The sequence below is a fragment of the Orcinus orca genome, chromosome 14 (assembly GCF_937001465.1).
Source record: "Orcinus orca chromosome 14, mOrcOrc1.1, whole genome shotgun sequence".
NCBI lineage: Eukaryota > Metazoa > Chordata > Mammalia > Artiodactyla > Delphinidae > Orcinus > Orcinus orca.
This window is the reverse complement of record NC_064572.1, coordinates 8,848,186-8,860,611: the sequence shown is the minus strand read 5'-3', so window position 1 is coordinate 8,860,611 and position 12,426 is coordinate 8,848,186. Positions and strand designations below refer to the sequence as shown.

General features: G+C 46.3%; 1 protein-coding gene and 1 long non-coding RNA gene across 5 annotated transcripts in view; one reads left to right on the top strand and one right to left on the bottom strand.

Moving 5' to 3' along the window:
- The window catches only part of GNPAT (glyceronephosphate O-acyltransferase), a 31,424-nt gene extending 19,056 nt beyond the window's left edge, over positions 1–12,368 (bottom strand). For both annotated transcript variants that reach the window (XR_004477899.2, XM_004281574.4), the window contains exons 1-2: positions 12,229–12,368; positions 4,366–4,548 (exon numbers count right to left, since the gene is read on the bottom strand). Coding sequence is in view for 1 of the 2 variants with exons in the window: in XM_004281574.4 (XP_004281622.1) it covers positions 4,366–4,548; positions 12,229–12,306 (261 nt within the window). In the remaining variant the exon portion in view is untranslated. The remainder of the gene's footprint in view (positions 1–4,365; positions 4,549–12,228) is intronic.
- Positions 1,671–2,673, top strand: LOC125960965 (uncharacterized). Of its 3 annotated transcripts, none has more exons than XR_007471216.1 (4): positions 1,671–1,838; positions 2,059–2,111; positions 2,332–2,476; positions 2,531–2,673. It is a non-coding gene; the product is annotated as an uncharacterized LOC125960965 (long non-coding RNA). The 3 variants fall into 3 exon arrangements; XR_007471214.1 differs by having other exon boundaries at positions 1,950–2,111; XR_007471215.1 differs by lacking the exon at positions 2,332–2,476 and having other exon boundaries at positions 1,950–2,094; positions 2,531–2,641.
- Positions 12,369–12,426: the final 58 nt, after the last annotated feature.

Here is a 12,426-nt window from a genome sequence, read left to right as displayed (position 1 = left end):
CACACAGTACAGGGGTGCAGTGGATCCAAGACTTTGAGGTAGACATCTTGAATGCTTTCGGAGTGCTTCTGGAATTTCCAAGTGGATACCCAATAAACTGTAAAAATATATGTATGAAACTCAAAAGAGATCTGGGCTGAAGCGATAGATACTAATTATCTATAGTACTTATGATAATATATTATTTTTATATAGTAATATTATAATACGGAGATATTAGCATAAGGAAGGTACTTAAAATTCTGGCAATAAATAAAACTCCCAGCGAGTGGGTAGATAAGAAGGGGCTAGAACAAAATCTTGAGGAACTGCAGCATTTAAAGAGACAGGCAAAGGAAGAGAAGCCCATAAAGACAACTGGGAAATAATCAAAAAGATGTGGTGGGTAAGTGGGAGAGTGTGGTGTCCTGGAAAGGAGAGAGCGTGCACCAAAAGCTATCCAGGATTTGAATGAGGTTGATTTTTGCCACGAGGAAGAAGGAGGTCATTCACCATCTTGGGAAGAGCTCCTACAGGGGGTTGGAAATCAGATTCCAGTGAGCTGAGCGGTACATGAAGGGTGAGAAAGTAGGGCAACAAGCATAGAAAACACAGCCAACTTCTTCAAAGAGCAGAGCAGAAGTGGGAAAGGAAGAGATGCGTAGTAAGTAGAGAAGGAATGTGGTCAAAGGAAGTCTAATTAAGTTGGAAGAGAAGTGAGCATGTTAAATGCTGAGGGTAAAGAGCTGATAACAGGAAGAAGTTGAGACAACTGAGGGGACAGACAACAAGCAAAGTTCCCGAGGAGGAGGGGGGAGGTGGAATTCGGAGCAAAGGAGTAGGGTAGGGATTAAACTCGAACAGAAGGGGATCCCTGTTCCATTCTAGTAGGAGGGAAGAAGAAAATCACGGGTGTTAGATGCAGGTAAATTAGGGGCCTGATCTCAGAGAGCTGAAACAGCTCTCACTTATATAATGGCTCAAATTTTCTTTGTGAAGTAGGAAGAAAAGTCATCTGTCCAGAGTAAGCGGAGAAGGTAGGGTTGGAGGTTCAAGGAGAATGGGGCAACTGAAACTGCCACTTTGGAGAAAGGGAGAGAGTTTCCTAAGGAAACAATCAATGACTGGGTAACAAAGAGGGCCCAAGTGTGCTGCGTAATCAAGAATTTATAATAATTCCAATCTACCTCGATTATATGATTTTTCTCAGCAGTACGTTCAAGTCTGAAAAACACTGGCTTAAATCAGTCACACTTAACCTGGCTGTGCATTAGAATTACATGGGGAAACTTAAAAAAAAAGAAGAAGAAGAAAAGAGAAATGCCTGGGTCCTAACCTAGACCAATTACACCAGAATCTCTGGGGATAGGACCAAAGTATTTTTTTTCCATTCATTAATTCAAGAAATATTTATTGAATGTGTACTATGTGCTAGGCACCAGAAATACAGCAATTTGAAAAACAGAGAGAACTTGACTTCACTTATGAAATAAGTTCAGTCAGACAAGATTAATAGATTCCCCAAGATAGATCACAACAATACGATTAAGAGCATAGGTCATATGTCCGAATCAGAATAAAAGAGACAGCAAATAATGAAGATAACAAATAATTTTCCTGGGAGCTCCCCGGCGGTCCAGTGGCTAGGGCTCCGCACTGTCAGTGTCTGGGCCCGGGTTCCGTCCCTGGTTCAGTGGCTAGGACACTGTGCTGTCAGTGTCTGGGCCCGGGTTCCATCCCTGGTCCAGTGGCTAGGGCTCCCTCCGTGCTGTCAATGTCTGGGCCCGGGTTCCATCCCTGGTCCAGTGGCTAGGACACTGTGCTGTCAGTGTCTGGGCCCGGGTTCCATCCCTGGTCCAGTGGCTAGGACACCGCGCTGTCACTGTCCGGGGCCCAGGTTCCATCCCTGGTCCAGTGGCTAGGACACCGCGCTGTCACTGTCCAGGGCCCGGGTTCCATCCCTGGTCCAGTGGCTAGCACACCGCGCTGTCAGTGTCTGGGCCCCGGTTCCATCCCTGGTCCAGTAGCTAGGATACCGTGCTGTCACTGTCTGGGGCCCGGGTTCCATCCCTGGTCCAGTGGCTAGGACACCGCGCTGTCAGTGTCGGGGCCCGGGTTCCATCCCTGGTCCAGTGGCTAGGACACCGCGCTGTCACTGTCCGGGACCCGGGTTCCATCCCTGATCCAGTGGCTAGGACACTGTGCTGTCACTGTCCGGGGCCCGGGTTCCATCCCTGGTTCAGTGGCTAGGACACCGTGCTGTCAGTGTCTGGGCCCAGGTTCCATCCCTGGTCCAGTGGCTAGGACACCGCGCTGTCACTGTCCAGGGCCCGGGTTCCATCCCTGGTCCAGTGGCTAGGACACCGCACTGTCAGTGTCTGGACCCGGGTTCCATCCCTGGTCCAGTAGCTAGGACACCGCGCTGTCACTGTCCAGGGCCCGGGTTCCATCCCTGGTCCAGTGGCTAGGACACCACGCTGTCAGTGTCTGGGCCCGGGTTCCATCCCTGGTCCAGTGGCTAGGACACCGTGCTGTCAGTGTCTGGGCCCAGGTTCCATCCCTGTCCAGGGGCTAGGACACCGCGCTGTCACTGTCTGGGCCTGGGTTCCATCCCTGGTCAGGGAACTAATATCCCGCAAGCCATGTGACGCAGCCCCCAACCCCAGTGCCGCTGCAAAATGAAGAATCTTCCCAAGGCCACAAACCTGACTAACCTCCAGTGAAAAGTCAAAGAAGCAGGATCTCTCTGTGAACCTCAAGGCACAGGAGCACGACATGATAGAAGAGCCGGCCGTCGGGGAGCTCCGATCATGCCTGCCAAGGACCTCTATCTGGATGTCCTCAAATGACGTGTGCAAAATAGAGCACAGCTTCTCTCCTAAGCCCTCTTCTAAGTCCCTGTCTCAGTGAATGGCTCTATCAGCCTTGATTCTTCCTTTCCTTCACTTCATTCACCCAACTGGTCATTTCTTAAATCTGACCATTTCTCTGTTTCTATAACCACTTACCAGTCCAGGCAGCTACGATCCTACAAAGGGACTGCTGCAGGAGCACCACACACAGCCTTCCCGTCTCCTTCAGCACAACGGTGTTTCTAAAACATAAACTGATCACGCCACACTGCAACCTGAACCCCTTCCATGGCTTTGCACTGTGTGTAGGATAAATCCAATTCCTTCAGACGGTTCACAAAGCCCTTCGCGACGTGGCCTGCTCTCCTCTCCAGCCCAGTTCCTGTCATCACCCTCCTCTGCTCTCTTCAGTCTTGGTTCCACTGAACACCTCTCAATACCACGAACACACATGTGCTCTTTGCCTTAAAATAAGCTGGTGGTTCCCATATCTCACCACACTTTGGAATTGACTGGGCTTTTAGAAAACTTCGGATGCCTGGTTTCTCACTCCTGACATTATGATTTAATTGGTATGAGGGTGAGACATAGGCACAGGGATTTTTAAAAGCTCCCAGAATAATTTTTTTTTAAACGTTCTTTTTTTAAAAAAATTTATTTATTTTATTTTTTTATTTTTGGCTTTGTTGGGTCTTCATTGCTGTGTGCAGGCTTTCTCTAGTTGTGGCGAGTGGGGGCTACTCTTTGCTGCGGTGCACGGGCATCTCATTGCGGTGGCTTCTCTTGTTGTGGAGCACGGGCTCTAGGTGCGCGGGCTTCAGTAGTTGTGGCACGCAGGCTCAGTAGTTGTGGCTCGCAGGCTCAGTAGTTGTGGCTCGCAGGCTCACTAGCTGTAGTGCACGGGCCCAGCTGTTCCGCGGCATGTGGGATCTTCCCAGACCAGGGCTCAAACCACTGTCCCTGACACGGGTCCCCTGCATTGGCAGGCGGATTCTTAACCACTGTGCCACCAGGGAAGCCCCTCCCCGAATAATTTTAATGTGCCACGAGGTTTCAAAACCACAGGGAAAAAGTTATTTGCCCTGCTAGGAACACTCTTCTTCACCTACTTCACCTGGAAAACCCCCAAACATCTTTCAGGCCTCATTTATAAAATCACTTCTCTAACTCCCTACACAAAATTAGTTGCTCTTATAACTAATTAATGCCCCTGTATACTGGCCTCCCATTAGCATGTCTTGTATCATATTTCACTGTAACTGCCTGCACAACTGTCATCATTCCCTATTAGACTATACACTTATGAGGTCAAGAACGCTGCTCAACTAGCTATTAGGCAGAATGTCTAGCAAAGGGGCTAAGATGCATTATGGGTACAATAAACATTTGATGAATGTGTTGAATATAGCAAAATCTAAAAAGATACATTAAAAATAGCAAAATAAAAAAAATAGCAAAATAAATTCATAGAATCAAGAAGAGAACTTGCTGACAATGAACAAATCTGGCTATGGCTGAAGAGGGAATCACTTACCTGTTTAATGACATAATGAATCTCTTCAGAATTGAGAACACTACATTTAATGTCACTTGGCTTGCAAGGAGTAATTCCCTTGTAGACAAGAGGTGTGTAGCATTTCATGGCAAATTTCAGGTCACTGACATGCCTCCTCTCCTCCAAAGCATCTTCAAACTGATCCCACTTTTTGAGTTCCTTCTGTGGATGAGGCAAATGAAAGAAAGTAATGCACATACTGTAAAACTACATTGGTAAGGTTTCATCTTAGCCAAAATTTTTATTCTATGACATAGAACAAGAGCAGAGTGTTCCGATGTTAGGTTTTCACATAGTAAGAAAAAGAAATGTAGCTATTGGATTTCCCCGGTGGTTGAGAATCTGCCTGCCAATGCAGGGGACACGGGTTCGATCCCTGGTCCGGGAAGATCCCACATGCCGCAGAGCAACTAAGCCTGCGCGCCACAACTACTGAGGCTGCGCTCTAGAGCTCATGCTCCGCAACAAGAGAAGCCACCGCAATGAGAAGCCCGCGCACCGCAACGAAGAAGAGCCTGCCACTCGCCACAACTAGAGAAAGCCCGTGCGCAGCAACGAAGATCCAACGCAGCCAAAAATAAAAATTAAAAAAAAGAATAAAATTACCAAAAAGAAAAAGACATGTAGCTATTATTAGGATCAATGAATTGATGTTGAATTATAATATTTTATTATCATATTTCTGATTGCTACCTTTATAAAGCCAGTGCCCCTTTATGAAAGTTAACATAGCAAAGGTGGGACATTAGGCTCTAGAGAAATCTGATCAACTTTACAGATTTCGTCAATCACACCAATAAACTTGTTCTGTCTGCCTCTCTCACTTAGTTTTAAAAATTAAAGCGTACATCAGAGTCAAGATTATGTCAAATCAAATAAAACTACATGGGTGCAAACTCAAGACCAAAGTGCTCCCATATAAGCTACTATGGTGCAGTCTGTATTTTGCTGTGTTACTTTCTTTTCTCCTTTCAACCGACTGAAATTCAGCTTCTATCCAACCAGCCCCTGAAACTGCTCGTTATTAGGTTACCAACGACTTCTGAATTCTTAATTCTTAAAAGTTTGTTTTTCTGATGATAAAAGTAATAGTAGTAATAATAAGTACAGCTAACATGCGTCGTTGCTTCCTAAGCGTCAGGCACTGTCCTAAGAACTTTACCTATACGAAGGGTCAATCCTCACAACAAACCTGTGAGGGAGTTATCATCACTACCACGTTTCACAGTGGGGAGAGCAGGGCACAGAGAAGTGAAATAACTCAGCCAAGGTCCCACAGCTCTCAGAGGACAGAGACATGATTCTAGCTGAAGCCTTATCGCTTCACAGACCCTGTTCCTAACCACTACCCTATACTACTCAGCATGCTAATTATGGAAGATTTGGAAACGTGGAAACATACAAGCAAAGATAAACTGCCCACAGTGTTACACCCTGGGAATAACTACTCGTAACACTTACTAGTTCCCTTATTTTTTCCATTCATAGATATAAAAATACATATTTTTAAATTTAAAACATGGACCCTACCAAATATAGTTTATCTTGCCTTATCAACTGTATTCTGAATACTTCCCTATATTAAATATTGTCTTAAAATATTTTAGTGGCTGCACTGTCACCTTTGTATTCCCTAATTTCTTAATGTAATGTTTTAATTACCAAAGTGATACATGTTCATTATAAAAATTGAGGAGATACAGAAAAGCACAAAGAAGAAAATTAAAATCAACTGTCTCCCAATGAGCCAGAGACCATTTCAGTGAATGCTTTTTTCTGTGCCTGTGAAAAGTCCCTCCCTCACCACACGTACATTTTGATTTGTCTCCTGATTTTCTTTTTACTTAATGTTATAAACACTCCTCCATGTCATTTAAGTTTCTCGCACGATATTACCTTTAATGTTGGATGTTTGGACTCTTTTTTTCATTCATTGCTACTATAAAAAGCGTAACAGACATTAATATTTCTTTCAAATCTAATCGTTAGACCCTGGCCTCTTTCAAGTCTTCGTTCCTCCTAGACCTCCGCACCGTGGGACACCGTTCTCAAGCACTCCCTCCTTTCATTACCTACAGCTATTCTGAAATGTTCCTACTGTGGTTTTTAATTCATGACTCTGTCACAGCAAAAACCCCACCTCATTTCTCTAATCCAGAGATTCTCAACCTGGGGGAAATTTTCCTCCCCCAATTACAAATATGTCTTCTTTCCTCCCACTTCCTTTAGTATATGTTAACATCTCCATCCCTCCTTTCTTCACTCCACACAGTGCTGAGTACTCTCACCTACTCAACTGGTTTCAAATATTTATGCTTCTGAATCCCTTGCCCTGTCCTCCTCTCGCATCCAGCTTTTCCAAAACTGAACTCATCTCTCCTCTGCACAGTCCTACAAGCTGATTACTTTCCTGAAATCTCAATCAATAACCCCACACCATCTACATCCCTGTGTTTACATCATTCTAGACCTTTCCTCCCTCACCCCTTACATGCAATCCGTTCCATCCTGCTAACACGGCCTTTAAGTATCCATCATGTCTACTCCTCGTTCACATGTCCAGCCTGTGCTCTTTATCACGACAGCCTCCTCACTGGTCTCCTTGCCTACGTTTTGTCCCTTTGAATCAGTCTTCCATGCCACCATATGCCCTTTTTAAAACACAATTCTGGCTTAAAATATTTACATGACACCCCTCACCTCCTTCAGAACAAGACCTAAGCCACTTCTGGCGTCATATGAGAACCTCTATGACCTGGCTTTTCCTTCCCACCACACTCATGGTCCACTCAACAGTGAGTGATTTGATTTCCCCAACACAGTCCCTCGTTGATATGCCTTTGGGCCTTTGCACGTGTCCATCTCTGCCTGGAATGCCCTTCTGTTCCTGTCACCCTTGCCTTGGCATCACTCTGCTGTGACAGCTCTCCTTGAGTTCCCCTGATGGAATTACTCTCCCTTCCTCATCAGGACTTCGTTACCTTCTACATACGTCTATTGTGGTATGTGTCCCATAACATGTAATCGTTTGCATGTCTGTCTCCCTACTAAAATGCAATTACCTTGAGGGCAGGACGGTTTGTGTCCTCTTTGTATTTCCATCATCTAGCTGTGTTTGGAATATAGCACAATTGATCAATAACTGACCGACTAAATGTTAAGGTAATAAAAAAACCCAGAAAAACTGAGACCACCGTTAGGGCACAACGAGAATACAGACAGAAGCAAAGAGCGTTTATAAGGAGCTTAAGTATAAAAGGGTAGCACGTAAAACATGTAAAATACGCAAATGTGAACATTTTTATGCCCACGTATATAAGTATAGAGAATATATGAGGGGAAAATATTCGAGCTTGGAATTGTGGTGTAGAACTGCAGTCGCTGTGACATATTGCATACTCCTGCTTATAAGGCTGAAGAACCTCAAATTTCACAGTTCTCATTAATGAAGTAATAGCATAAGTTACACAGGCTCAGACTTGGTAGAATGCCACAAATTACCATTATAAATGATATAACTTTAGGGACAAAAAAGATCTCAGAGACTTCCCATTTAGCCGTCCTGGGTGTGGGAACAGAAAAGGATCAGAATCAGCTGGGGAGGTGTCTGTGGTGTGGAGGCGGGGTTGGGGGGGGCGGTGGAGTACGGAAGGGGAGGAGAGAGGAAAGGGGGAGAGGGGAGGGAGGGCGTCCTCAGAACAAGAACCTGCAAGGCAGAGCAGCACGTATGCATCCTTTGAAAACCTTGCCAGCTGTGATCATCTGCAATCCTTCCACGGTTCTGTAACTGCAGGATCAAGCTCACACTTCTTAACACACGAGCCAGCCATACAAAGACCTAGTTGCCTCAACAAGCTATGGCATCTCATGGCTCCCGCAGCTTTGTTCAAGTCACCTCTAAGAATGGCATTCCTATCAAACACCGGAGCATCTGTTATATGCGTGCTATTGTGGTATGTGTTGGGGATATGCCTTGTCTAACCAAGACAGACACAGCCTCTTTTGTCCGTAACCCTGTGCATGGTGGTACCAGTTGTTGAGACGGGGCACTTACAAATGGCCGTTCGCCACCGTTCACCTGGAAAACCCTCGGCCATCAACCATAGCTTCTGTACACCTCCTCTGTGTACCATGTCCAGATTCTCCCTTTAACGCAGGACCAAAACGGTCACCTTCTCCACTAAGCCTTTAGGGAATCCTCATTACATTTTCATCTAGAATACTTCAATAAACTTGTCTTTGGTGTCTCCCCTACAAGATTGTGAGCTCCCTGTCATGTGTCTTACACATTTTCGTATTCCCAGTCCTTCAATCATTGTTTGTGGAGTGAAAAAATAACTTACTAAATGAAGCCACTTCTTGAGCCCTGTTGATGACAGCTGTCCAATATTCACAGTCTAAAGCTCCAACTTCTCCCAATCTGGTCTAACTCAATGTCTAATCCAGTGGTTTTTAACCCAGGCTTCACATTAAAATAACTCGGGGAACTTAAAATATTGATGCCCAGGCCCCCCTAAAGATTCTTGATTAATTTGGTCTGGGAGTGGTACCTGGGTTATCAAAAGTATTTTTGAAAGTACTCTAAGCGATTCCTACATGCAGCCAGGGTTGAGCGTTACTGCTCATTAACTGGCATTCCCTACGCCGTGCTGGAGAAGTATTTACAATCATAAAATAAATACTCACCCAGGAGCACGATACAATGAGGAGGCCAAGTGAGAATGACGTGAAGGATTTTCCCCCTATCTTACTTTGCAGAGTGGGCCTCTCCTTATTGTTAGTTAAACAGGCCTCTCCTTGTACCTCCCTTTCAACTGCTCTGGTGGATCCATTCATTCAACAGTTACTGACAGCCCCAAACGTACAGGGCACTGTTCTACAGGCTAAGAACACGGTATGAACAAGGTGGACAAGGAACCCTGAGGGAGCTGAAGGAAAGATGGACAACAAATACACAAGGTAAGTTCACTTAGGGACACCACCAGTAGCATGCTGGTAACGTGCAACTATGGGAGAGCCCTGATTTATAGCATCTGCCAGTTTCTGGGGTATACACGCTCCCACCGTGGCAGATTTCAAGCTACCAATATGACCTCACTGAATGTGGAGCTGGGAGGAGATGCAAGGAGCCACCGTTCTCTAGGATTTCCACCTTACAGCGTGACAGATGGAAATAACTTCAAGAGCATGGATAACAGGAAAATTTAGTAAAATAATTAGGAAGTGCTGAGTTCTGAGTATTCATTTTTTTTTTTTTTCTTTTGCGGTACGCAGACCTCTCACTGTTGTGGCCTCTCACTGTTGTGGCCTCTCCCGTTGCGGAGCACAGGCTCCGGATCCGCAGGCTCAGCAGCCGTGGCTCACGGGCCCAGCCGCTCCGCGGCACGTGGGATCTTCCCAGACCGGGGCACGAACCCGTGTCCCCTGCATTGGCAGGCGGACTCTCAACCACTGCGCCACCAGGGAAGCCCATCCTCTTCCTCTTTATCAGTGAAAGGCATCCGCCCAGTTGCCAGATCGCAGAGACGGGAGTCAACTTCAGACTGTGGCCTCTTCCTTAGCTACCACATTCAACTGTCCTGAATAACACACAAACTCACCCGTCTCCCTCCTCCCCAGACTCACGGCCACTGCCTCACTGCAGGCTTTTGTCACCTCCCTGGATTACTGCAACAGCGTCCTAACTGACCTCCACGCTTCAGATTCCTCCGGTATCAGATTCCTTTCTCCAACGAATTCCCTTTCTACAGCCTCTGCTTAAGTATCAATAATAGAGGTTACCCACATAATCATGCCAGAAACCTAGTAGTCTTCTTAGACTTTCAAAAATACAAATCCAATCATCCTTAAACGGTGTCCCATAGAATGAAGATTTTATCCTGAAGGGCGTTTAAACATATAAAATTCCTTTAGGAAATATCCTCTGCCTACTTCCTTAGTTTCGTTTCTCACGTCCCCTTTATTCTACCCTTACCTATCTTGGTTCCCCCACACATGCCAAGGAGTGGTCTTCTTACACTGATGCCTACGACAGTCTTCCTCTCCCTCACCTCCCATTCATACCTCAAAATCTCAACTCAGGTGTCACATTCTCTGAGAAGCCTTCTCCAAGTCCCCAGACAGGTCAGGCGCTCCTTCCCAGCCCTCCCACAATATACTGTGCACGCTTCAATCACTGGGCTTATCTCACTTAGCTGCGATTACTCCTTTATTCTCATGACATCCTTTGAGGTCCTTAAAGGCAAGGGCTGGATCTTTAACCTCCATATCTTGCACACTGAGAATACTGACTAGGACACTGTAAGTACCTACAGCTGCAATGTCTGCTGCAATCAGCAGCATCTTAAATATCTCCAAGACTACATTAGAGTATTGCACAGTAAGAGTGTGGCCGAGGAATGAAATAAGGACAGTCTGAAACAGTAAGAAAAAGTTCAGGTTAACATGAAAGTTAAAAGACTGCTGTCACAAGAGGAGTGAGGGCGGCTGTCCAGCTTCAGAAGCAGTAACGGCTTACATGCAATTAACTGCTTTAGTTTTTCACGTGAAAACGGTGACCAAAGTCTTATCATTGGTGAATGGGGCAATAAAAAACCAACTCTTTCCTTTAATACACACGTGGAAAATTGCTGTAATTCACAAACCAGTTGAGGGCTGAAAAAAACTACCCATGGGAAGTCATTGAGCTACACAGCAACCCTCTTTCCCTACGTTTTGAGGTTGAACTATTTCACCACTGCACTGTGCGGTGAGGTCAATGAAGAGACAGGTCCAAGTGATAAACCTTGGGAAAGTGGGCAATTAGCAGCCATCATAAGCCCAGAGCTCTTGACAGCAAGGGAACAGAAGTTTCCCCATGCTCCACTGGTCTCCCAGTTTGAAGGTAGCCATAGGTATATACATTCTTTTCTGAAACTGAGTTTTTTGTTTATCTTGCTCTTGTGTTTTCCCTGTTATGACCCTCCTACATAAATTAACATTATATTTAAGCCAGAACACTGGTAACATGACTTTAAAATGCATTCTTTTATTTCCTTCTAAGGTAGATAAAACTTAATTTGGTTTTTAAAAAAAAAAAAGTCAATTGCCCCAGGGTTGTGAAATACTGAGAGCTACAAAGCTTCCACCTCGTAATTTCTTCATGACAATTCTGAGTGATCAACATTCCGTCGGCAAAAAAGACCAGTTAAAATCAGAAGAGGCGGTTGGGGGGTGAACTGGAGAGAGGCCGGGGGGCATTAGCTCTCTTCCAAAATGACTTGTGGAGAAAGTACAATGATGGGCAGAGGACAGAAACACAATACAAATTTCCAGAACTCCAAATCTTCTTAGATGATAAACGTAAAGTCTTAAAAACTCAATGCCCACAGACAAGCCAAATACTTTTTTTCCCGGGAATATCACAGCTGCAAAAGAGCGGGGTGGGGAGCCACGGGCTACCTCAAACTGAGTCAGACCCGCAGGTTCCTCGGGTTCGACCGAAAGGTAGCCCGACACGCCTCGCAAGAGATGGAGAGACTCCAATTCTCCCCGCCTCGTTCCCGTGTCATGGGCGTTCTGAAGGCCCAACGCCTGGTGGAGGGGAAGGGAAGGAACGAGCGGGAGGGAACCAGCGGAACCATCACCAGGAGAAACTTCTAAAAGCACACGGACATTCCCACACGCAGCGCTACACCGTTGCCCTAGAAACCGAATCAAGCACCTAATCCCTCCTGCGGGGGTGGGGAGGAGGCTCGGACCCACTCTTCTGGGCCCTGGGTCGCGGCCCGGAGGAACCGGGGACCAGGAGAAGGGGGTCCTCTCCCGCGGCCCCGCCCCGGCCTCGCTCCCCCGGGCGCATACCGAGTAGAGGAGCACGACAGCGCCGGGACTGGTGGAGCCGACGGAGAAGCAAGAGCTAGACGAACTGGAAGAATCCATGCTGCGGCCGCTGTCCCGGGCGTGGCCTGGGATTCTTAGCTAAGCGGTGGTTGGGGTGCTGCTGGGGGCGGTTCTTCCGCGCGGGGCGGCCCGACCTCGCCTAGGGCGGCAGCACCCTCC